This window comes from Rhipicephalus microplus, chromosome 2, assembly GCF_043290135.1.
Source record: "Rhipicephalus microplus isolate Deutch F79 chromosome 2, USDA_Rmic, whole genome shotgun sequence".
NCBI classification, from domain to species: Eukaryota; Metazoa; Arthropoda; class Arachnida; order Ixodida; family Ixodidae; genus Rhipicephalus; species Rhipicephalus microplus.
In genome coordinates, this window is record NC_134701.1 from 272,821,994 (window position 1) to 272,849,251 (window position 27,258).

The 27,258-nt window shown below is 45.4% G+C and overlaps 1 protein-coding gene across 3 annotated transcripts; it reads left to right on the plus strand.

Moving 5' to 3' along the window:
• The first annotated feature begins 210 nt into the window (after positions 1-210).
• On the plus strand, positions 211-25,362 carry LOC142777344 (serine/threonine-protein phosphatase 2A regulatory subunit B'' subunit beta-like). Of its 3 annotated transcripts, none has more exons than XM_075881650.1 (6): positions 211-350; positions 6,177-6,267; positions 11,157-11,464; positions 12,820-13,074; positions 18,454-18,681; positions 21,336-25,362. In XM_075881650.1, the coding sequence occupies exons 3-6, from the start codon at positions 11,205-11,207 to the stop codon at positions 21,682-21,684; spliced, it is 1,092 nt and encodes a 363-aa protein (XP_075737765.1). In that variant the 5' UTR covers positions 211-350; positions 6,177-6,267; positions 11,157-11,204; the 3' UTR covers positions 21,685-25,362. The 3 variants fall into 3 exon arrangements, with proteins under 3 accessions (XP_075737765.1, XP_075737774.1, XP_075737780.1); XM_075881659.1 differs by lacking the exon at positions 211-350 and adding an exon at positions 4,268-4,417; XM_075881665.1 differs by lacking the exons at positions 211-350; positions 6,177-6,267 and adding an exon at positions 10,638-10,699.
• The last annotated feature ends 1,896 nt before the right edge of the window (positions 25,363-27,258 follow it).

Here is a 27,258-nt window from a genome sequence, read left to right on the forward strand (position 1 = left end):
CACCTCTTCGTCATCGCCGAAAGTACCAGGCGCAGAGAAGACAAAAAGTCTACGAAACATGGTTTACGCTGAAACTGGGATTTCTTAAAATAACTCTTCATTCTAATTGACACCGTAAATTAAAATAGAACTTTATAGTTTTTAGACAGTATGATCCACAAAACTCTTGGCCGATCGCTCTGAGTGAGTAGGTGCCGATCATCCCTGGAACGTCATCATCATCGATATTAAACGCGCACTGCGCGTACCCTTTTGGGCCTCGCGCCGACGTGTCTCTGCCATGCCCGGCCTTTAGGAGAAAAACAGCCCCGACAGCGGCCAGCCAACCAGAGCGGCTTTCAGCTACACTGGTAAGCCCCTTCCGCCACTCGTGTTAGCGTAACTATACCAAATTGTCGAGAGGCTAGGTTGACGATGGTCCACTGGACGTAGCGCACGCCACAGCTGGCCGACCGATTGGCCGGGCCCGCCGTTACCGCTCAGAAGAGACAGCGTCCGTGCCTAATCCTTGCCCGAAGGGCCTCGCTGGTCGCCAAAGGCCTTCTCCAAAAGCGAAGAAAAAGTGTCTGTGGGAAATGCGCGAAAAGGGGGCGTATATAACGCCACACGCTCCATCTGTCACCGTCCGATTACGGGACAGCGAGCCAATCTGTGGTAAAAGAAAAAAAAAGAGGAAATTTTTCTCGAGGGAAGGTTGGCGTATCCGGACATCGTTGCCCGTCTCAAATATGGCCGTCGAGCAGCTGTCAGTTATTGACGATGATGGACGTCAGTGGTATTACTCATGTTGCTTTTGTTAGCAATATATACTTGTTCACTTGGAGATTATTGCGCGCAATATAATGGTTGATGATTTCGAGTAGTACTACATTTACTCTACTATGGGAGAGCAACGAGTCTTTCTGAAAATGCGTTGATCATCCTGCTCATTGCCTACTGAAAAAAAAACGGTGAACTTGTTCACAATATTTGGAAATCATTCACGCACGAATGTTCACTGTCTTTTTTTTTAACAACTCTAGCGCCTTGCTCACGTTTTCACGCAAGTTCAAGTTGTGTTTGTTTTGTTCCACTGGTGTCACTGTTGCAGAGCTCTATGAAAATTGTGTGCTCGCGGAACCCCCCCCCCCCCTCTTCCTTTAATTTCCATCTCTTTTCAATGACCTTCTGTTGATATGCGCTCAAGGCACTATGCGACGAGTGTACAGGTGAAGACAAGCTTATATAGTGAAGGTTTCTTGGCGTAGATAAGTGAATGGATAAACTCACGGGGTCCCTTATGCATTGACTCGAAGGCGAGAGCCATCTTTTTCTTCTCATTCCGCCACCCTTCGAAAGCTTTCTGCATCTAGTGTGGTTCTGCACTGCCTCCGAAATGGGAGGCACCTCACGTGGTTTAGCACTGTCTCCGTGACCATACCACCTGTGACCAATCTATGTAATGCGATGACGTCAACATTAAACGTTACGTCATAGTGACGTCGTATAGTTTGCATGCATGTGACGTCATTGTGGCATGATATGGTGATGTCATCCCGTGAAGATTATTTTTTACTAACACCTTCCCAACACCACCGGACGCCTACGTCGATTGTCATGTTCACGCGTTTGATTGTGTATTTAAAGGCTTTCGTCTTAATTAAAACAGAACTGCTGCGGTAATTAAAGAAGCGTTAACGAGACCAGATATGATATCGCTGTACGCAGCTGGGAAGGCCGAAGTTGCAAAACTTCGTAGTAGTTCGACGAGAAAGTTAAGTAGTTCGCTTATATTTCGACCGCGCTGTCTTGTGTCACGTTCTCGTGCACCCGTTGTTCGAAGACCTTCAAGGCAAGACGAAGGCTCCTTGTCACGACGAAGTCCGACGTCTCGTATTCCAAGAAGACATTAAACGTGGCGCATGACGAAACGATGTCGTCAACGTGGCACAAGCACACACACACACACACCCTTGACAGCTGTGTGACGCAACTGCCAAAGTGTCACCGTTCTATTTCGTGGAATACTGACGACCACTAGACGGGAAACGAAAGTTTCCATTATTGTGGTAATGTTTTTTGAGAAGGAGTCTTAACACGTAGATCACGTTTGCACGATCATGTTTCACCACTGGGTCTCCTAATACCGAACACGTGACAAACAATACAGGGACCAGGGTTGCCACATTTATCGCTATAAGGGAGGCGAGCGTAAGTTACATACGTTTCTGTCAGTAGTGGCTTCAGAAAAGCAAAACAATGGAACACTGATAACATTTTTTGCAATCTTGAAATGCTGAATCATTTGAATAATTCAGCTAAATAGAATTTAACAACGATGTACTGCTGTTTAAAAGGCTAAGTGCAACGCGCAGAGCATACAAAGATAATACACAATAACGAAACATCATTTTTGTCTGTACATAAACAATTTAGTGTTTAAAAAAAAACAGCACTTGTGTCAGTTAAACGGACTCTAAAAGTGAAGCTCTGTAAGCTCTAATGACTTCAGCTTCAGCACCATAGGATTATTCATGGAGGACAAAATCAAGGTCACAGTTTCATTTTTATATTTTGCACCGATATTTCCGCGCATGAGGTCACGGTTTTCAAAGCGCAATTTTCGTATTTTGGCGACATTGGTTAAACGATACTTTGTGGAAATTGGTGTGTTAACTGACTGACCCTTTCAAGGGGCCGTCTACTTCATATTTACCTATTAGGAATATACGTAGACCCTATATAGTGGGCGCCGTCAAAATCTCCTGCGTCACTTCTATTAACGCTTGAATTTCGAAATGCCGTCACCATCCGCAGTTTCGTATTGCGCGTTCCTTTTTTTTTTCTTTTTGTGCGGCAAGTGTGTTTATGTCGCTATTCTGAAAGGGCAATTTACAGGTACGAGAAAATTTATTTCTTCAGTTTTTTTTTTCTTCAGTGACCTTAATGTATTCTGATCTTAAGAAACCCCGCAGAGGAACGTTTTCTGCGACACATTTTTTTTTCTTTTATCTGCGGGTCTGAATCTGGCCACGGCGGTCGTATTTCGATGTACACGAAATTCACGAGTCCCGTGTACGTACTGTCAACGTATCCTCTAGAAAGATGCCTGAGGAATGGCTCGCGCTCCCAGCGGAGTTGGCCTGCCTTCGGTTTTAAACAAGCTCCGCGCGGTGGCGCTCACGGCCGACACTATACGAAGGGGTAGACACAGTATGCAGTGCGTGTGGAGAGGAAGAAGAAACTGCCGAACACTTGATAATGTTCTGTAAAGGGCTTCACCCTGTTGTTCAGGGTGATGGCACAGAGTTTTTCAAAGCACTGGGGTTTAGGGACAGGAAGGTCCAAATAGACATTGAGCGGGTAGACTTAACTAGAAGGAGGTTATCTGATTGGTGGCTAAAGTCAAGGCACGAGTGATAATTAAACCCTTCACTGAAAAGTACGAATCTTCAACCTCACTATATAAAGGAAAAAAAGATAAATGTAGTGGTTAGTTCACTAAGTATTACGGCTAGGTGGCGTTAGCCGCCACCCGATCTAAAGGGTACAGCCACATCCATCCATCCATCCATCCATCCATCATCACGGCGACGGGCGGTACCAGCTAAGCGTTTTTCATCTGCGGCCCATAGGGGCGCGTCAGTCGAAAGTTGTTCGAGACCTGCAACTGTGCACCACTGTTTCGGAGGCTATGCAAAGTGTTGCGTTGTTGCACCGCCCGCCACAGGTGACGCTAGCGACCGAGAACATTTTCAAAATGAAGGAGGGAAAGGTTGTGGCAGCTGTTTTTTTTTTTTTTTTCTCATGCGGCAGGCATCTTCCTAGAGGAGGCGTTGGTACTGTGCAATGTCGATGCACGTTGAAGTACACCAAATGGCCGAAATTTCCGGAGTCCTCCACTATACGAGCGTGCCTTGTAATCAAACCGACACAAAAGCCCACATACTATAATTACATTTCTTTTTCCCCAGGAACAAGCACATTAAGGTTTCCCATAGAATACCTTAAAATCGGAGGGTCAAGACAGCAAATTCGGCACTTCCCGCAGAAGATAATCAAGCGCGAAAATTCAGTAACCATCTCATCTCGCCCGGACGAAAACCTCAAAGGGGTTCAACAGTATACCCCCTTCCAGTCGCTCAGGTGTACTTTTTTTACCTTTTCACGGTCATTGCTTGCTATTTCGCGAAACAAACGAAGTGCGCATGAGCTTGTCGGAAGTGCACAGGTATGGTCGAACAGGTACTCACTCCTGTCGAAATTCCTAGCCGTTGTCGCCATGCTGTCCTCGTCGAAAATCCCTGCGCGCCTCTGGCTGTTTTTTGTTTTTTTCCCATGGGATGTTCGCTTTGAGTAACCACTCGTGGGACGGTGCAGCTACCGCCCCCTTTTTCGAACCGTGATGATCTTCGAACCACGAAAAAACGTTCCACCGGTATGTCCAAAAATATTGCTTTTATGTGCTACTTCATGCAGCGTATTGTATACGCGACTGACCAGATGAGCGTGAAGCAGAGAAGAATAGCTCAAAAAGGCTTGTCACTGTCCTTACGGAAATCAATTTTGCTACGCCATCATCAAAGTGTGTGGTTTGAGGATGCTATGCTCCATTTAATACATTAGATGTAATGCCGTGGAAGCTATGCTAGAAGTTAGCTCAGCAGATGTGAAAGTGCCCGCTTATTGCGTTTGAATTTCGTCGTTGTAAACGTGGCCTCGACGCTACCGGAACTAATAGCAGAGGCCCCGATACGAAAACAAGCACACGCTAAGCGATCCGAAACATGACAACCACGCGAATAACGAAGTTTACTTATTTCGAATGCACGAAGCATCTTAATTTATTACTCAGCCAAAAGCAAGAAGGTTGCACTACGTGTGGCAGAATTTTTAAATGTTTCTTTCTGCGAAACCACTTGAAGTCTCGCTAGCTTCCATAGCGTATGCACCTGATCTATCACAGGGAGTATACAGACAGTACATGTGTTCACTGATAGTTGTGCTATGTTCATCACTCTGTCTGCCTCTATTTATTTCGCTCTCTCTCTCATGACTCTTATTATTTGTCAACGGTGCTTTCCATGTGCTGGTAACTGCGCAATAGCTGCTGGGTGACCGCTGTCATCCACGCAAATAGTAAAATCAGCAGGTTGTGCTCTCGAGAGATCCGAACATTTATCCGCGCGATTACACTTCATGACGCAAACTTGTTACGTGCACCGCTCGAACCAAATGCTTCATGGTGCTACGGCTGATATCTCTACGCAGCCTTAAAGACCCTAAAACTTATTTAATCGAGAGACGTCATGCACCTCCGGTTAATGTCCATGCTTCCAAAATAAAGTTTGCATTTCTGGTGTTTTAGGAACGTAAAACACGGTGCCATTTTGGATCCACGCTGTGGCGGATAAATTTTACCACCTGGGGTTTTTGAAGCTTTTTTTTATGCATAAGTATACGCGGATGTTCCTGCATTTCGCCTCTTCATCGAAGGGCGGCTGCTGTGATTGAGAACCGAGTCCGCGTCCTCGAGCTTTGCTGCGTAACCTGCTTAGCAACTACGGCACGTTGGCTTCTTAAATGAAACAATATGCGGCCATTGCATGAATACATCTTTGTACTGAACGCTTACTTAAATAAGAGCATGTATAGAGACATACAGAGTGTTTCAGCTAACTGGCACCAAGTATATTTACTTTTTTTTAAATTTCGTGCAATTTAAAGAAAAGCAGAGGAACAAGATATACAAGACAGTTATCTCGCACATCAAATAGTCCGATATCGCTGAATAAGCGTTACAATATCTTTCTTTAATGAATATTTTCACTAAATTTACTATATAATGAATTTAATTAGCCTATACCTGGCTAATCACATTAGCTTGGTAATAAATTTGGTAGACTTGTACTAGCTTGGTAGACTAGCAGTTGTCTTAGCATAAGTTACATATCCCGACGTTCCTGTACAGCTGCGACAACATTTATATTGAAAGACTTTCTTCACTGCATTCGCTAATTAGGATAATAAAAAAATCTTTCTTAGTTAGAATATCGGCTGATTAAGAAAAATATAATGTGCTGCATACGGCTCAGAACAATAATTCGCGAATTCGTATATGGCACACTTTCTTCTCTCGTTACATCGCCGCATATTTCGGCATTATTTTTCTTTCGCATGTCGACTCCTGCCAAAAGGAGGCGAGGCCTCGCACAACGCACCTTCATCGCCTGAACTTCCACATGAGCCCCTCTTCTGGTGTCTGCTGCACCAACACACTAAATCCAGGCAAGTGCGCGGATGGCGAAAGCTCCCTTCATTGCATTTGTTTGGTGCCCCTTGGAAAATGACGAAATGCTGCTCACGCAGAGAGTCCAGTGTCCTGAATAGAAACTATAGTTTCAATTGCAAATTGTCCGTTACAAAACTGGCAAACCAAGATGGAGAAAGTTGGTCATTACGTACAACATTCTTTGTGTGAGTACCTCACCTGAATGATTTTAAAATGTTTTACGTATGATAAGCCAAAGTATTAATAACTTGAGTCTCGGCATACAACATTCAACCAGTAATTAGCATTCAATTATTTAATTACACAATGTCCTGCAACTATAAGTTTGTTTCTTTGACAGGCGATCACATCGTGTTCACGTTATATCTGCAGCATCTTGTTACAGTATTAATGAGAGATGAAATTGTGTAGCGTGGGCAATTTTCTAAGAATGGAAAACGAGTATACCCATTATTTCATCTACAATATCCCAGTTGAACGCAGTTATAGCGTATGCAATATATTACTTCTCTTGTGAGTCATGTGCCTAATGCCTTTACAATATCACTACGATCATTATCTAGTTTCGAATTCCTTAACCATTCCTCATCAATTTGAGCGACAGTCCCCCTCGGGTGCTACTAATGCTTATAATGTGTCTCCAAGTCACAGTTTCTAAAAGAACATTACTATATATTTTACGAACACATAGAGCACGTTAAAGAACCCCAGGCGGTCGAAATTCCCGGAGCCCTCCACTACGGCGTCTCTCATAATCATATAGTGGTTTTGGGACGTTAAACTCCACATATCAATCAATCAACGAACACATAGACATCTTGTACAATCAACCAAAATGCAGTGTGTAGTGTCACATGGCACTGATGATAAAGAAATTTCGCCGCTGTTACGTCATGACTTTGACATATCTTCCTTGCATACAAGACCACCTTTTTCGTGTCCTTTCGGTGCACTTTTTTGTGTGTGTGTTTGTGCAACCACTCAATCTCAGCGCGCGACGGTACCCGCCTCGAAGGATCAGCAGATAGACTGCTCGGCTGCTGACCCGAGGGTCGTGGGTTCGAATCCCGGCTGCGACGGTCACATTTTGATGGAAGCAAAATGGTAGAGCCCCGTGTACTGTCAGTCTACGTTAAAGAACACCAAACGGTTCAAATTTCCGGAGCGCACCATCATGGTATCTCTCGTAATCGTATCGGGGTATTGGGACGTAAAACCCCCCATATTCATGAAACGCGCGCGACTGTAGTCGCTGCTTTCAGAACAGGTTGCATCACAAGTTCCCCGAAACCGTACGACGTGTTAGTCACACGCGATGAGGCACTGCATCTGTAGGAGTCGTACTGCGAATTACGTAACGAAACCACAACAGGAAGCTTGCCCGATTGACCACCCTACACCTCACCCTTCTCCCTCCACCTACCCTCCCTCCTTCCATGCACCACGCCCCGCAGCTCATCGGTAGCGAAACAATCAACAGTTAACTACCCCCTGTGGAAACGTCTGGCGTACGACATTTCGCAAGAAGAGCGAGAGGCATGGGCAGACCACAAAATATGAGGAGGGCGGTGAACACTATAGTCCTCGTCGCCCTCGTATATCGTGTCGTCGACGTCGACCTTGACGCGATTGCGAAACTTCACCGCTCTATAGTATACGCGTATTGCGCAGTTTTTTCCCTAAACGCCTCCGAACGCGATCAGAGTCCCACATGACCGGTCAGATCTTGCGGCATCGTTCTTTCTTTTCGGTCGTCCGTGTTCCTCCTTCATCGCGTCGTCGGGTCAATTGTGCGTGTATACGTGCTCGACAGCCTCGCACGTCGCCCCGTTGCCAGGAAAATAGCAGAGTGGTTGGTAGGCGTGCGATCGTCCCTATGGTCTCGGGTGTATTGCGCCAGTTGCGTTGTGCCTTTCGTCGGAATCGGTTGTGGCGGAAGATGACGCGTTCCGTGAAACCACGAGGAGGGCGCCTTAGTTGCGTTTCGTTGTCGGGTGCGTCGGATCACGTTTTTGACGACCAAATTGACAGCTGAAAGAAGGTAAGTGCCGAAGCTTTGAGAATACGGGGACGCCGCACGTGTGGGTGTGTATGTCTTGCAGGACGTCAACGATGTTCTCACGCAGAACGAGATCACAGCATGACTTTCAATCTTTTGTACAAGTATACGTAATTTAACAAGGCGGTCATATGTCTTCGTAGTTTAATAGGCACCGTCCGCTGACCAGAGAGAGCTGCGTTGATGGCACTAGTAAGGTCCCTAGATGTTTCAACTAGGGACCTTAGGCGCTGGCTTATCCTAATCAGCCTACTCACTCGGTCAGGGAGACGCGGGCACCACGTTCCATTTTGACTGACTCCCAACCTATTATTGCGTGTTTTTTTTTTTCATTGGGCATGTGTTCTGGCGCTGCAGTCACACGGGAAAACTTGACTGTACGGTGCCTATATTGTCTCCGACAAACCTAACTTGTGCGAGTGTTCGTGAGCTTGTGCCTTTCTCAACGATATATAAGCAATAGAGTTGGACGCAGCTCATATATACTTTGACGGTATTTTTTGTGGTTCGTTACGTACATCGGTAGACAACACGCGCTATAAACTGTACGGAGGACACGCATGTAACGCTTTATATGTCGCGATGTCCTTCGATAAGTACACTCTCTGTGTGACATGAGTTGATTAATCATGTAGCCGTTCTAAGTCGTTGTCGCTATTTCAGGTTGTCAAGAAGAGTGATTTCATTCATTTTTCTTGTAAATGCTTAGTTCAATGGTAACTTATATGAGTATTTTTTTATATCAACTGCAGATGGTATAGCGAAACTTATCGACGGGTCACAACAACGACACACACGCAAAACAGGGCGCTAACCTTCAATAAGTTTGATACTGAGCTGTCAGACACGCTTTCAACCGTTTGTATACTCTCCGGTCGCTTTACGAGATATAAGGTGGCATATATCGATAATAAATAAGATATAAAAAATATCATACTATGCTCCTGTCACAACATAAACAGTCTGGACAAAAATATTCACAGCCACTGGGCGCATGACTTGATTGGTCACCGGAAAACGTACCGGATAGAGCTTATCTTGAATTATTTGCGTTCCTTGAATGTGTTGGACAATCTTAGGCATTGCTGTATAACGTGTCGTGCAGCTTTTTCAATGCGCTCGCTTATGAAAACCTTGCTGTGTTATTTCTTTCTTATCTTGGTTGACAGACCGTGTATCCTGCGCATGTTTTCTTGTCGTCTTTTCTTGTTAAAAAATTGTTGTCACTGATGATTGTATGAAACCCCCCTTATGTAATGCCCTAGAGGCCCTTAAGGTATATAAATAAATAAATAATAAATAAACCTCGAGTGACTTGCAAGAAACAGCACTCGGCACTGAACGCAAAGCGGTTTTTAGGAGCGCTGCAATCGGACCCAAAGACAAATCTCACCCATCGTATAAATGCAATGGAATCCCCCCTAAAAGGAAGGCTTCGATAGCTTGCATGTGCTCAAGCATAAGCATACGCCCCACTATGGAAACTGTGGAAGGAGCGAAACTCTAGCAGGGGTGACTGAATCAGGGTGCAGAGGAGTATACGAAGAAATGTTGTGGAAGGTGCTGTGGTTCCACAGGCACATTCTAAACCGGCAAATACGGGCAAGAACTAACCGAGACTGAAGCAAGAAAAAGTGGGATTACGACACTATTGAAAAACTATGTTGTCGTGCTATGCCATTCGGCGCAAGTAAAGTAATGATGACGGCATTGATGTATGTGTTAGTTGTTGGTTTTATTTTTGGTAGTGCCTAAACCTTCTGTGGAGCAGCAGCATGCCAGACCATATTATTATAATTGCTACACACTTGAATACTTATGATAAAGAGGACCGAGAAGTAGACGTTTCGGTGTTTCACAGACAACGGAAAGCCAGTTGCTCTGTTCTCGCAGCACTTGGGCTGCTGCAAGCATAAATAATGTAAGCATCGTGGTGCACTTGCGCTCCTGAGCCCAAACCCGCTGATTCAATACCCGGTGGGGGTAGCCTCATATCAATGGACGTGATACTTGAAGGCACCTTTGCCTCAATAGTCTTAGGTTTACGTCAGAGAAATCGCAGTAGTTTGAATTCACATGGGGCCCCTCAGCAACGCATTCCTAAATGTTATGCGACGTTAATGTCGCATTATTCATGTTTGCAGAAGCCGAAGAGCTGTTACAGTCACGCCTAATATGAGTTGCTACATGTTGTCCATGGTCAAAGTGGCGCCAACACTACAAAGCAGCGCCGTAATAAGAAAAATCAGCTAAGTAAGCACAGTTTCAGCTACTGGTATACTCTCTAAACCAATTTTGATGTTTGTAGGTGTCGCCGTTCAGGCTTGGGGGCCCCTGCAACCATTGTCACTGCGTTGCAAATGATACGGGTGCGACTTTATTCATCAGTTTGATGATTTGTTTGTTTGTTTGTTTGTTTGTTTGTTTGTTTGTTTGTTTGTTTGTTTGTTTGTTTGTTTGTTTGTTTGTTTGTTTGTTTGTTTGTTTGTTTGTTTGTTATTACATTAGTTTGCCCTACGGCATCAGCGTTCCACACACACACAATTGTGTAGCTGTGTTTTCTTCATAAAGCCCAAATGGAACTTATGATGCAGACCGTGCATAAACACTGCTGTAATTAAGTCAGACGTCCTATATAGTATGCTCTAGCCCCGCACGCCCCATGTGACGTCGACAAGCCGCTTGTAGCTTATTTAGGGATATACGTTTATAAAAGATGGCTCAGGCTGGCTTCCTCTATACTGGTGCAGGACAAAATCCAGTGTATACCAATAGTGTAGAGGCAGTGTTGTACACGTTGCTGCACCGTTTCGTGCGCGTGCGCAGGAGAAGTGCGGCACCGGCTCGAGCCCCCGTGTGCCATGAGCGCTGGCGATGTCGTCGGCCGCTGAGGAGGCGCCCGTGATCCCGCTCTTCTACTTTCCCTACGGCCGGCCCCTGTCACCCCTGCAGGTGGAGATGGCCTGCCGGGAGCTCAAGCTCGCGCTCAACGACATCGCCGGCGACGTCCTGGGGCCCGAGGACTTCGCGCCGCTCGCGAAGGCCTGCTCCCTGCCGGGATACTTCAAGACTGCACTGTACCACGCCGCCGGAGGAGACAAAGACAGGCCCGTCACTAAGGAGCGCTTCTGCAGGTGCTTTGAGGGCAGGAAAGGAAGGGCCTCGCATTGAAAGCAGCTCAAAATAAGAAAACACGAGACAAAGAAAACCACGGGACAAGGCGCTGAACTAACAACTGACTAGGTCACTTGTTAGATGAGCGCATCGTCAGCCACGATGGTGTAGTGGTTGTGGTGCTCGGCTGCTGACCCAAAGGTTGCGGGCTCGATTCCGGCAGCGATGGTCGCGTTTCAATGGAGGCGACATGCTAGAGGCCCCTTGTATTGCGCGATGTTAGTGCACGTTAAAGAACACCAGATGGTACAAATTTTCCGGAGCCCTCCACTACGGCGTCCCTCATAATCGCATAGTGGTGTTGGGACGTTAAACCCTATATATTACTTATTATTTCAGCATTGTACTTTTTGTCATGTGCTTCCTTCTTTTGCACTGTATTAAATAATGAATCTGAAGCAACTCGCCCAGACTTTGATTCGTTTTAAAGGTCTCATAGTTCAGCATTGCCTTTTTCGTAATGTGCTTCCTTCTTTTGCGCAACATTAAATAATGAATCTGAAGCAACTCGCCCAGTCTTACATCAGTTTCAAGGGTCTCAGGTACTACATACCTGCCTCACATAACACAAGGAAGCCAGACGAAGACGTAACGAACACAGAGGACACAGGACGAGAGTACTCTGCGTTCCTTAAGTTTACGTCTTTAGCGTTGCATCAATCATGCATGCGACCACTCCAACCAGCCTAACTTTCCATTCTACAGCTAATACGTACTGACTGCTTCTCGTCGCATTCATATCGAAGTCATGCAGAAATGATAACGTAAGAGAAAAGTGAAAAAAAGACTTGGCGCTGTTGTGACCCAATCCACATGACGATAGTTATAGCGCGAGAACAAAACGACGACGCAGAGACAAGAAGGAAACGAAGGACACGTCTCTGTGTCGTCGTTTTGTTCTCGCGCTAAAACTATCGTTATGCCATACCAACTAGCCCAAGCTGCCACACTTCCAATCCACAACCTGCATGCCCGCGTACGACGCCCTACAATATATATTGTCCGAACTACGATGACGGTTGTTCACGTGTCAACGTTCTCGGCTATTTATGCTTGTGTAAAAAGATCTGAAACCGGGTGCAGCCTGCTGGCGCTACGCTATCAATGTATACTGCGTGTTAGAAAGCACAGACAGAAAGCAGGCAAGGACAAGCGCAGACTACCGCGCAGTATACAGAGATCACGAATCGCCAACTGGCCCAATCGTCCACTTTTGATTAGCTGCGCTATCAAATTCGATGGCACGGTCAAGCAAGGCTTCGCATGTAGAGGACCACTGCACATATACCTATGTAGCCTTTTTGCGCTTACGCAGGTACTACAGCCATCTGGTGGCCAATTTCCCGGAGGAGAGCTCCCGTGCCGTGCACGTGCTGGCACGAGACCGCGACTACCTCACGCAGGAAGACTTGCGGCCTTTATTCGAGGACTTCTTCGCTATGCACCCGGACATGCGCTTCTTGGAGAAGACGCCGCAGTTCCGGGAGCCGTTCATTGCAACCGCGCTCACGAAGTACTTCTTCCACGCCTCACGATCCTGGAAGAACATGCTCAGTATCCGGGACTTCAGGTATGATAACTTTAGAAAGAAGGGGGGGGGGGGCATCTTTCTAGCTATTGTAATACGACTATGAGGGACGCCTTAGTGGAGGGCTCCGGATTTTTCGACCATTTGGTGTTGTTTGACGTGCGCCTAAATCTACGTACACAGGCCTCAAGCATTTTCGATGGAACTTTAGCCTCCATCAAAAGTGCGGCACCCGCCCCCGGGATTCGATCCCGCGACCTTCGAGTCAGCAGTCGAATGCCATAATCATTTGGCCACCGTGGCGGATGGGACTTCAGGCACGCACTCTTGTCCCGGGAATACATCGAAGGATGAGTTTTGCATCGCTCTAAGACATTCAATGAGGGTATGCGCACAGTAACATCGGCGCAATACTTTTGGAGTCCACCTGGACCGAAGGTGCCAAAAAAATGCGAATACTGCAACATGACCATGCAGCTCGTTTGGCTCAATGAAACAAGGCATTAACAGCGCGAGAAAAAAGGTTAGACGAACCGCGAAGCGAGGGGACGACCCGGACACGAATTCACCATTCATTTGACTGTTTTCGCGCATTGATGTCTCGTCCAAGGACATATCAACTCAACCAAACCTACCATGAAAAAAAAATCACAGCGCGGTATTCAAAACGGGGCAGATATGTGGCAGCGAAAGAAAGAAAGAAAGAAAGAAAGAAAGAAAGAAAGAAAGAAAGAAAGAAAGAGAGAAAGAAAGAAAGAAAGAAAGAAAGAAAGAAAGAAAGAAAGAAAGAAAGAAAGAAAGAAAGAAAGAAAGAAAGAAAGAAAGAAAGAAAGATTCATGATTGATTGATATGTGGGGTTTAACGTCCCAAAACCACCATATGATTATGAGAGACGCCGTAGTGTAGGGCTCCGGAAATTTAGACCACCTGGGGTTGTTGAACGTGCACCCAAATCTGAGCACACGGGTCTACAACATTTCCGCCTCCATCGGAAATGCAGCCGAAAGAAAGAAAGAAAGAAAGAAAGAGAGAAAGAAATAAAGAAAGAAAGAAAGAAAGAAAGAGAGAAAGGAAGAGAAATTATGCATTTGTCAAAAAGAATCACTGATCGTGTAATCAGCGTAATTTATGTTGCTTATAAATTTACAATGCAGGACAATTACTGCTGGCGAGCAGCGCATGCCGACTTGAGTGTCGGATCCAGAGGGGGTGGTGGTAAGGGCGATCCCCCCACAGCCCCCAAAAGCCTGTGTCAACATCCTTACCCTTCTCCCTTCAGTGCTTGTCGCCCACCTTTTGTCACTGATTAGGACAGATGAGTCGGACCTCTGCGAGCACAAATTAACGATATTTACGTTGCTTCTGATGGGAGAACCTGTTCAACCCCTCCCCACTCTCTGGCCCGACCTTCAAGTGACGCCCCCATCTCCTCCATTGAGTGGCTGGATCCGCATGTGGTTGAATTAGGATTCACTGCACTCAAAATCTCAATATAGAGCTGGTAAGTGCTGCAAAAGGAGACTTTCCCTTTACAACGTACTTTTGAAAGCTAGCGAGTTCGCTGCATGATTCTATAATCTCGGAACGTCGCCAATTTTGTTCTCAACTGTGTACATAAATTTTAGAGCTTGTCAAACATCAAATACCTTGGCTTATACATTGACAGCGACCTTTCCTGGAATAGTCATCTCGCCTATGTTAGCAAAAGACTTTGCGCTGTATCATGTCTGTTATATAACGTAAGATACAACATGCCGTTTTCAGTACGTAAGATGATAGCACACGCTTTAGGTTACCGTATACTGCGTTACGGAATAACCATTTACGGACACTGTGCTGTCCGATGCCACAATAAAATAAACAGAATATTGCGTTCGATTTTAAAAAATATATCTTACGACCTGAACATTTATTCTGAGAAAGACATTTTCAAAACGCTGTTTATGCCAAACTTCAATGATCTGTTAATTCAAACGGTTGCTTTTAAAACATTTCTGGTCCAAAGAATTCCTGGTTTCGTATGTTACTTCTCGTTCTTTAAGGCCCAAAGTACGTTACTGGAGGCCGCGGTGTTCAACAAAGTATGGAACTAGAATACGAGCCCGTTATGTACCAACCTATTTCAATGTACTTCCCCCCAGCATTTTTCGCACAAAAACAAAATACAAATTAAAGAAACTGCTACGGCGTATCTGTATACAATTGTAATGCATGTCGTGTGTTATTTCATATACACTCATTCGCAAGCATGATGCTGCACAATCATCCAGTGTGGTACTTTGCTTAAGAAACATTTGCCATAATTCTTTCTTTTTTCCTTTACACCTTTTCACTTTCAATTGCTGTAACTATTGTATAATGCTTGTAACTATTGCTTGTATGCCCTGTTGTTTCTAATCTTATATGCACGTTGTTTTTTGTCCTATCATCCCTCTTATGCCATAAAACACAATCTTGTAACGCGTCCGGTTTGTTTTGCTGTCTGCCAGGCTCTGCCACTCAAGCCACCAATTGGCTTTGGCAGGCCTAGTCACATGTACTGTTTTATTTGAAGAAATAAAAGGTATTATTATTATTATTATTATTATTATTATTATTATTATTATTATTATTATTATTATTATTATTATTATTATTATTATTATTATTATTATTATTATTATTATCATTATTATTATTAAACGGAGGCTTGATGTCTGACGCAATAATATACTTCTGCGAAGCTTCGAACGGCACTCACTTGCGAACGCCAGAACGTAGGAGCCGAGCCCGAGGAATGCATACAAGGAATGACGAAACGTCTGCAGACGTTGCAATCGTTTCTGGACGGTGTTCAATGTGCTGAATGCGCATTGCGAAAAATCGATACACTCCATAATTGCCAATCCGTTACACCCGGAATACAGGTGAGATATCGTTTGCGCGAAAGCAAGCACCGCAACACGGACATTAGCTTAATTACCTTCCATGGTAATGCCGCCAACGTGGGCGTCCACTCGCGTTCTCGCATTTTGCAAGCTGCGCAAATATACCTGCCCTAAAGCCACGTATGGCACAATTTTTCTGCTGCTGTTTTCGTAGTTAAACGCATCCCTCCAGCATCACGCTTGGTTTGTTTCGTGAAAGTTTGTTAGTTGACGCTTTTTCTCGGAGCCGTCACCTGAACGACGATGTTGCTTTCGACACCCATAATGAGTGTGTTTCAAGGTCAGCGTGTCACTTGCACGTCGGGAAGCTATTGGAAATGGTTACCCTTTTCTTTTTACTATATGTCCTGTAGTATGGCCACATCCAGTTTGTCGAGTTGTCAGACGGTTTGTAAACAGTTAATGAATAGCTTTCAATTGAATCATCTATGGTCCACCCATCGCTACTCGGTTCTTCTGTTTGTGAATTGCCTATGCATTGTCTTAAAACTTACTTGGCCCGAAATTTCGCCCTTGTAAAGATCATGTTGCTTTTTCCGTATTTATGCATTTCAATCAAACTAGTTTTTTTTCACATTTTTTGAGGCTTCAATGTCTGTTTTTTTTTAAATATAAGTAAGCGTGGTGTTTTTAATCACGAACTGAAACTGAAGCCATCGCACTTCTGCGTAACAGAAATGAAGGACTGTAGTACACCAATCAGTAACGTATCCAGATTTTTTTGTTTTGTTTTGTTTTTTTTTTGGGGGGGGGGGGGGGGTTAGCTCTACAATACGCGCGCGTGTGTGTGTGTGAGCACGCGTTTTCGTGTGTTGCGCACGCACGCATGCGAACTGAAAATTTCCGTGTTGTGATGGATTGGACACGTCCACAACGACAGTGCTGCCCCTGGTGTGTATACTAAAGACGTGGATGACGTGCATGTAGATTACGCACCACAACTATACACAGAGCAAGTATGCAATCTGTAAGCAGCACCGGTAGTCCAATTGTAAGAGGCTCTTGGAAGCATCAGCAGACGTATGATAGTTCACGCATGGTAATGAGAACGGCAAGAAGCTCAAGTTCAATGTTGTGGGATAAAATGCAAATTATACGACTTCATATTGCTGTTACATTGGTAACACATGCACGCAGCACGAAAACAATGCTTCGTTTACACAATTATTGCCTAAGTATAACAAGCAAATCCCGAAAAAATGCTAAGAATAACAGACGGCTCAGCTAGTTTGTTGGTATTAATATTACCAGTGAAAATACAGGAAGCGCGAACACGGATACAAGAGACAAAGCCAGGTTATAAAGGCCTGGCATATCGATAGTATGATAGCGCACGTACGAGCCAACCGTCGATTAACTTAAGTAAACGAGAAATCAAGTGCCGCCACAGCTCTCTCGCGTAGACGATATGCGCATGCCGGATTGATAGGTATCCCCTCTTGTCTTTCTATTCCGCTGCTCTGAACCTTTTTCAGTGTGCATCTTTGCTTCTCTATAGTGTCCATGTTTGCACGCTTTGCCTTTAAGGGGGGACGTGGCAATGAAAATTATCTTTGTTATTTATGAAGCCAGTGAATTGAAATTCGGCATGCAGATGTTATTTGTTGTGCTGATATCATAACTGAAATCTATTTTGAGCTAATATAACTTTTGAGTTACAACACTTGATCGGCCTTCATTGTCATCCCCGAATTAATTAGCTAATTAGACACAAGTTCGTCAAAATTTTTGCATAAGGATATTCATAAATGTCCATTTTGTGCCGTAATGTCATTGGTTTATTTTGAATACCTAAATAAACACACAGAAATTTTTTGAAGTGTCCTGGACATATTATCTTACCAACAACTTTTACAAAAAGCCAATTACAAAAGTCTGTATGATGTGCACACAAATATGAACAGCTTTACGGTACTAACCAATGTCTCACAATCTAAGTGCAGAAAACGGAATGGCTGTAGCTTAATTTGCTGTGAAATGGCACAGGGATGACCGACAACAAGTGCTCAAAAAATGAAAGCTGAGAAAATTGAGCTCAAAGAAATTGGAGCTATAAGCTGATATAGAGGAAGTCGGAAAGAAGCTGGCTTTATTTTTCATCGGAGAAATGCAGTATTGATTCTATCTTGAGCTCCACTCTATCCTCTTTATGATGATGCGAATATGGTGGCACTGTGCCAAGGGAAAGCTCCAAATTTGCATTTTCCTATGCCCAATTTTCACAGCTTTTGATGACAGCCCATCAGCAAAAATGCTTGTTTCTCAACTTCTACTACTTATTTTGATCTAAAGTCCCACTATGATATAAAACATGGTCTTAGGATTATAGGAAAAAAAATTAACTGAAGAACTGAACATTTCGACCAAATTTACTATTCCCATTGCCACGTCCCCCCTTGAACCCGATCAATGTTACGTATTACACACTGCATGCCAGTTTACCAGTGTGCGGAGCTTCTTGCTTAATTTTCCTCTAACACTGGCGCTTTCCAGGGAGAGCCACCTGCTGAGCTCCCTCCGCTGGATGGAAGAGTCGTCGGAGCTGGATCAGAGCATGGACGCCTTCAACTTTGGCTCCTTCTACGTGACGTACGCCATGTTTGAGGGACTCGACCGCGATCGGGACGGCATGCTCAGTCCGGACGAATTGCGCAACTTCCAGGGCGGCGCTTTCACCAACCGTGGCCTGGACAGGATACTCTGCTCGGCTGTCATCAAAAGGCAAGGCGCACTCTGTGCTGACCGTCATTTCCTTCATCTTGGCAACCGACCGCCGTCGCATCATGACGACGAAATCCGCGTTGCCAGTCTACCTGCAATAACACGTGGCACTTCTCTTTTTGCTGTCTCTCATTGCGGCTAATCTAATGACGGAAAACGGCCTTGGCAATTTTCAGTTCTTGTGTATCTTGTTTCTCTCTTCCAACTGACGCCACGAGTGTCACTAATCGAGCATTGCCCTTAGTAGGACATTACGCCTCTTGAAATGCATCTGTTACGGGGGCAACGCCTGTCTTGATGATGGCTGATGAACAAATGATCGCTTCAGAGCATTGAAAGATTTCTTTTGCCTACAAACCTTATTGCTTCACGTACTCAGCGTTGTCGATGGCCTGTTTCTGACCCCTTTGATAGGCTTCTTGAACAATTTATATTTTATGCTTAGTTATTTTTATTTTTTGTTGAATTGCGACCATTGCTAATAAAAATGGCGTACACATGTCGGCGGCGAGGACTAAAAATATGGTGCGTAACACAGATGCAATATTGTATATCCGGTTAGAACTCAAGGGCTCTGTGCTATGAGCGGCATAGAACTCGACAGCTCCTTTGTAGCTCTTGCGGGCAGCACACGCAAGCGCATGGTGGGGGGGGGGGGGGAGTCATCCAAAGGGGCGGGCTGATTCTGCCCGGTACCTTCACTCAGTCAGTCCTTTCACGTTACTTTATTGTACGCGGTTGTGGACGCGCATGTTATTTATTTGACGACAATGGCGACTATGTGATATTGTATTCAATGAACTATTTACTTCCTAACTTATCCCCTGGAAAGCCGGGGACAAATGCCAGAAGCCGTTCCGAGAAGCACGTCATCTCTTAATTTTCATTTTTGCATCCACTGTTTTCTTTCAAACTCGACCGCGGAGACGGGGTTTGGGCGGGTGGAAGGGTGGTGGGGTGTAGAATGCGGTAAAACTCGCCCTCCCCCTGTTCAACTCTGTTCGTGACTGCAGATCCCCAACTACCCGCTATCGCGTTTATCATAGTCTAAATGTTACTTGGGGACGTTTTAAACCAACTTATCAATCATTCAAGTGAACCTCGCTTAGCCAAACGCGTTATGGAATGGTTGTACTTCATCGCCGAAAGTTGAACCTTCAGCCGTAAGAGGGTGGATTCGCGACTTAAGACTAATGTGCAAGAAACGCATGAAGCACGGGTGGTCAGAAGTGGTGCCTCGGTCGTAGTTACCACCAAGAACCCTGATATCATGTTCATCGCGTGTATCCTGCAGCTCTCCCAGTGCCAAAAGCTTTCACTCTCAACAGTCTCACTTCGGAAGTCGCTGCCTGTTGCCACGCGGTCCGGCAAAGTCCGCGCTGTCAATCAACACCTGGCCGTTTCATAACGTAACGCGGGAGCGTATAAGCTTGTGATAGCACGTACGGCTTTCTACATTTACAGCAACATCAGCAGCCAGCAATTTTCCATCAAGCTTCTACAAACGGATCGGACATTCTTTCAGATGATCCCCGCTACATAAGGCTGGTGGTGCGCCATGAGTTTTCCATTTACATCTATCACGTCCCCGTAACTTACATTCACAACCATCGCAACGCCCCGCCCCGGTGGTCTAGTGACTAAGGTACTCGACTGCTGACCCGCAGATCGCGGGATTCAATCCCGGCTTCGGCGGCTGCATTTCCAATGAAGGCGGAAATGCTGTAGGCCCGTGTGCTCAGATTTGGGTGCACGTTAAAGAACCCCAGGTGGTCAAAATTTCCGGAGCCCTTCACTATATGGGGTCTCTCATAATCATGGTTTTGGGACATTAAACCCCACATATCAATCAATCGTCAGTGTTTCAATTTATGAGGGACAAAGTTTCGCTTCTTCTCTCCCGCTCCTCCTGGTATTAGTTTCGCAATCGATGAAATGTGAAAATGAAGCGACGCGCTTCTGAAAATGACCTGCCATAGGCCACCAGCTTTCCCAAGATAACGTTGGGAAGCAAACAGTTCTTGGAATGCAGCATCGCGGTACGCTCCCTTTTAACTCACTGTAATCACAGGTCATCAGTAGCTATTATCGTTAAAAACCTTCATGGCCGTGACCTCCCCCCCCCTTCCTCTGTTGCTTTATTTTGCTGCAGGCTTCCTACACTGATGTCATGAAGGAGCTCCAAGCACTTTCAAGCCGTTTATAACAGCTTTTCGCCTGAAGGACCCCCAACAAATTGTAAATAATTTGTCTAAATAACTTCTTAGGCCTGAAAGTCAGCGTTCGACGTTGCCATAGCACACCCTCGATTCTGGCAGATAACAAAAGGACCTAAAATCGAACTTTCGTCAATTTAGTAGAGGAGTTACAATAATCGGATTACACTTTTTTTAGTTACATACCTTGGTTGAATAGTTCGGTTACATGGTCTTAGCCGTAAAACGCAATGGCAAGCGACCAGCCGCTGTACTCTGTTCAACTGAAGATCTTCTTGCCACACCCTGGTGACGTAGCTGCCCAGTGTCCCGAGACGATGATCTGTGATGGGCCACGGCGAAAGGCACAGTTTCGTATTGGAACCCATGGCAGCAAATGAGCAGCACAATAACAGTTTGATTTGATTGATTGATTTATTGATTGATATTGTTTTCCAGATACAACGGCCGCCAGATGATGGCCCTGCAAGACTTCGTCATCTTCCACGCCGTCGAGTCCAACAAGGGGCTTCCCAAGAGCGTCGAGTTCTGGTTCCACTGCTTGGACTTCGACGGCGACGGCTTCATCACCGTGTACGACATGCAGTACCTCTACGAGGACAAGCGGCGCATCGTCGAGGCACACTTCCCGTGCTGCGACTTCGCCGAAGTGGCGCATGAGATCTTCGAGCGCGTCAAGCCACGAAAGCCCGAGTTCATCGCGCTGTCGGACCTCAAGCGCTGCGAACCCAGTGTTGTGTGCATGATTGTCAACACGTTCATGCTCGTACCCGTGACTGTAAGGTAACTCGACCGACCAACCGAGTGCTTTCTTTTTTTTTATTAGTGTCATGAAGACCTGGTTCATGGATTTAAAAGACAGTTGTTTTCCAAGTGTGAACGACGAGCGCTTCCAAAGTGTTCGGCCCTGCTGTGACGCGCGTGGGGCTACAACATCGGACACGACTCGCTAGAAGTCCTGAACTAGAACTGCAAGCGATGCAACGAATGCAGACGTGACCACTGTGTGCCGTGTTTCGTGCGAACGTGGCAGTCGAAAAATAACGGAGCCAAAATTTGGGGGCTTTCTTTTTTTTCGTGTTCTCTGTGGCTGACGTAGATCAAAACATCAAAAACGGTTCCATCATCACGAAAAAAAAATTACAGCCGTTACTTTGTTTCCTGACCGTGTCAGTGAAGCATTGTCCTGGCAATTCAGAGCTGCAAGCATCCACGTAGGATAACAGTTGACAAACATGATTAGCAACTGCAAATTTTGTATGTTGCTTGACGACTTGGCGTGTCTAATCCTTCCATGACAAACTTTTTCTCACTAATTTGAGGCGACATACTGTCTCGCTTCGCAATCTTTTAGGCGGGCACCATACCATCCTTTAAAATGTGTCAGCTGCGGTGGATCATCAGTTTAAAATGCTTGCCTACTGGCCGTAAGGTTATTTATTATTAGCGGAGAAAATGGAGGATTAAGATATATTGTTTTTTTATTTCGCACCAAAATATCCTTGCGTGACATCCGAAACGTCTTTCTTTTTTCGTACTTTGGCGACATTGACTCCGTGAATTTTTTATGAAACTTCATATGTCCGCCTAAATGACAACCACATATGACAATTTACTTCAATTTTATCGATTATAAGCTATGTAAGACCCTGTAAACACCTACAAAATTTATGACAAGACGGTGTTTGGTACAGGAGTCTCAGAGTGGCGTCTCCACCCACATTTATTTTCAGGCGTTTCCCCGCTTACCGATCGTCGTGTCATGGTGCGAGTGACGTTTTCGGGGTTGCGATATTGTGCTTTACAAATGCACAAAAAATCCTTTTTCTCTTCAGTCTACCTTTAAAACAAGAGACCAAAGGTTAGTGAACCAGGCTATACAAAGTAAGACAAGTACTTCGCCTCCGACTCGCTCGCTGGATTTCGTGCCGACCGGTTGTGCCCCCGCGACCTCCGAGGACAGTGCAGCTATGGCCGACAGGCTCGCCCTACGCCATCTCCTGACGCCGACAAGAGCTCTCGCCGTGAGGTTCCCCGTCCTCAGGTTTCTGCGACCGTGTCCATCTTTCCCGTCTTCTCCTTTCGTATGTGGCTGTCCCTGCGTCTCTCTCTATTCCTGCTCCTCTATCTCTATACCTTTCATTCCTCCCAATCCTTTTTATTCCCCCCTTACCCCCATCCCCCGCGCAGAACTGTGGAGGTGCCCTCCATTGAGAGAGAGAGAGAGAGAGAGGTAGTAACGGAACTGCGCTTATTTCTTCTTCGCCTCCCACACTCCGTTTTACATTAAATAGGATAAGACACTGTACGAACGAATGAGCGATATCTTGGAGTAATCATGAAGGGAAACTAGAATTCAACTGCAATATCAATGGATAGTTTGTTGATACATCATAAATGATTTTTAGCGGGATACCACTCCAGGGTCGACCAACCAACCAAGTATTGTAGTGCTCGTTGAAAGGTTACACTCTACATTGGCCTATCTACCAGAGTTGGCACGTGACCTCAATTTTTACCTAACTAGAACAAGTTTAGTGATTTCCCCTCTGTGCCCCTTCTTCAATGAGAAAGAAACCATTGGTCATTTCTTTTCTTTCTATCCTGTCGCCGGTTACCGTGACTGATTCATAGTATAACCTTTTAGAAACGTGGGTGTAGAAGTATCAGAATCATTTATTCTTTCTTTTGGCACCTATACTCTGGGGCCACAGTCACAGGGGTGTTTTCTTCGCTATTGAGAAATCCATCAGTCGTTCTAGAAGAATATCTTGCTAAATCCTTCATTATGTAATTTGAAACTGCATTGTCAATAATCGTGCTTGAATTCGTGAGACTAGTTAATCCTAGCTTATACGAGTAATACATTTAAGAAAATACTCAGATATTCATACACTATTCGGTCAATTGTCTGCATTGAGTATGAGTCATGCAATAATCCCCCACCATGGGTATGAGCTACCACAGGAGGTGAACAAGAATTATTCGTTTCTTGGGCAATCCCCTGACTGGGTGGGAGCCATACATAGAGGCTATAATAATAATAATAATAATCATCACCAAGGCAGCTGTAGCTGTCTCGGGTAAGGAAAACCTTTCCAACAGCTTCGTGGACACCTGTGAACGCGCATGCATCTGCTCCGAGGAATTAGCCGGCAAGTGCTTTCTGAAAACGGTGACAACTGGCCTTACTGCGTAGAAGGCGAGTTATCTAAGAAACCAGTGAACCACAATTGACGCGTCCGGTTCAGCGCATTTTGAAGGAGACGCGCACCAATTAATCGATTGCGAATAGATGCAGCCTTGCAGTAGTCGACGCGTGTGATACGTCGTCAGTTTACACAGTAGGCACACACCAAGAAGTGATTGTACGTTATGAAGCTTAGCTTCTGTCACCTACTTTATGTACCTTACCGTAGACATATATGCGACCTTTGAGTAGCATATACAGTAACTCTAGGACATACAGTAATTCTAACCTTGCATCCAGACCCTCACGCCAGGGTGGAAATCCGAAGAATGGCTAGTTGGCAAAGTTGGTACTGATTCATAAGTGTACTGCGCAAAAAAAAAAAAAAGAAAACTGACGGAAACACGAAGTAGAGAAAAAAAGGACGGACAAGTGCAGACTATCAACTGAAGCTTTATTGAAAGGCCACTCCGGCCTTGATTTTGCAGCCCACTGTAGGGAATGCGGCTGCGTGCCGCTCTTTGATGAGACTTCTGTGCTGTTTCGGCATAGAAACCAAAGAGTGCGCGAGCTTATTGAGGCTGCGCATATTCGCAAGACGTCTGAGTCATAGAGTTTCCTAAAATTAACTAGAGGGGACTCTGGCACTGCGATCGTTCAGCGACCATGGGAATGATGGGTAGTAGTAGTACACACATTTGCCTAGTCTTCGTACTTGCGTGCGGTGAATCGTACTTGCGTCTTCGTTTATTGCTGGTTACGGTTTCGTTTTAAAGAAAAAAACAAGCCCTTCTGGACTTCGTGATCTGATTTGAAAAAGTAAGCTTTAAAAAAAAAATAAGGTAGTGAAACACAACCGCTGAACAGTTTCTGATTTTTTTTTTTCGTGAGAAATTAGCTCCAAGCCACATGAACACACACGGAGCCAGAAGCAGGCCAGAAGTACGAAGATTAGACAAATGTGTGTACTACCCATTATTTCCACGCTCGCTGAAGCGCCGTGCGTTGCAGCTCCCGTAGACACTAGCGCCAGAGTTCCCTCTAGTGTATATTGGGAAACTCTATGGTCTGAATCGTGCGTCAGTGTTTCCTCCATACACAATAAGGAGCTGAGCTATCTAGGTTTCGCATGGCGTGCGTGCTTTCCTGATGTTGCCCAGGTTTTGTTGATTTGGCCCCTCGTGCCTTTTTCTTCTCCTTCTTTGCCCTCCCTTGCTTTTTATCCTTTCCTTTATATATTGCCTCGGCCTTGCAATAAAGCTTGAGTTGATAGGCCGCGCTTGTCTGTCCTTTTTCTCTACTTCGTGTTTCCGTCTGTTTTTTTTATTTATTTTTTTTTTGCGCAGTAAACTTATGGCAGGGTGGAAACCGGAACGCTACTGCACGTGGGCGTCGGCCCCCTTTGCACCCGCTTTGACCAACGGAACAACAAGCTTTCGGAGACTGACATTCTGTTCTACCCCATCCGTATCGGTTGCTGCTGGGCAGCTGACGTCCAAAGTTCTCGCGATCTTCAAAACAGTACTTCACCACCTACAAGAGACATGGCTGAATGGCTGCGCGGGAGTTGCTGCAGATGTCCCTCAACAAGTCCCGAACCACGAAAGCTGCCGCCTACCTCCTATTCTTTATCTCTACCTATTTCCCCCCACCATTCCCTTCGTGCAGACGGCGAGCCTCGCTGCCTTCAAGGGCAGCAGAAGTTGCGTCAAGTTTGGTCTTTTCCTCGTTTGCCCATCCCCACCCACGACCATTGCCACGACCAACGTCACGACAGACACATATACCTCTAAATAGACACAACCATTGGCAGTGCCTCATGGCCTACGAGATGTCGGCGCGCAACCTCGGAGGCCGTGAGTTTACTGCTAGATCCTCCAATGATGTGCGATGCGCTCGGGATTCGAAACCGTGACCGAGACTATGTAACACACTGAAACTGAACCGATGCTGAATCAAGGTGTGGTGTGTTATACCCATGCTACACACCTCCAAGTGTTCTCTACCTCTACTCTAAACGAGCTTCTAAAGATTTAGCCAGCTTCGGATGGTTCTAGGATGAGGACGTTACGTGTCATTACGCGTGTCAAGCGTACAGCCAGGTAAGCCTGTAAGGTTTCAAAATAGCCTCACCGGTGACTGCCACCGCAAAATGAAAACAAATATACCTGTGTTTGTGCCCGTCTGACCGAGTCTTGAGCGCAGTTGGCGACCGCTTTCGCATGTTCTGTGTTTTGACACTTACCGATAAGTCCGCTGCATCTGTAGAACCAGAGAGGCCTCATGAGAATATGGCCGCGGGCACCGTACTGTAGTGGCTGGCTTTGTGGCAGAAGCGAAGAAAGTGCTCACAGCAGTGCTACAACATATGTTACGTGCTTTCCTTCAGAAATATGTAAATAGTGGTGGTCATAGAAGAAGGCACCTAATTTCTGCAGCTCGGCATTCTTTCTGTCCTTTATTCTCTCACACGCCCTATAATCATGACCAATGCGGTCAGCTGTAGTAAATACTTTTTTTCTACTATTTTCTTTCCCACAACAAACAACAAATAATTCTGGCGCGTTATAGTTATTGATAGTGGGCAGCAAACATTTGACTCCCCCCCCCCCCCCCCTACACTCCTTATGTTTAACCAAAGTTGTTCTGTCTGCACTAGATGATGCCCGTTTCTTCAATAATTACAAGTGAACATCCATGATTGTACTTTCCTTATAGGAGTCTTGCAAGGCTTTTTCAAGTAATAATGGAACGACGTCATTAAAGGAGTTTATTGTCTCGCTAATGAATTGCCGCAATAAATTTTGGGATCTGTCATATACAAGCGGAGTTACAGGGATATGTTGCACGCATTAAAAGGACACTAAAAACAACTATTACGTCGAGGTTGATTGTTGAAATAGCGGTCCAGAAACCTCGTAGTGTCACTTTTGTACCAAGAAAGGGCTTATTTTGAAATAATATCACGTTTTAGTGGCCCGCATCGGGTTAGCGCACTTCAAATTACCTGCCTCAAAAAGCAGACCGACTCACGTCACTGTTGCCATGCAGAATGTTGCCCAGCTTTACTGCGAAGTCGCCGACCCTAGTAACAGAACGAAAGCAGCGGGAGCCAGAGAAGCAACAACGGCCATTGATCAATTTCATGCCACTGTCTCCGAGATGGCAGAC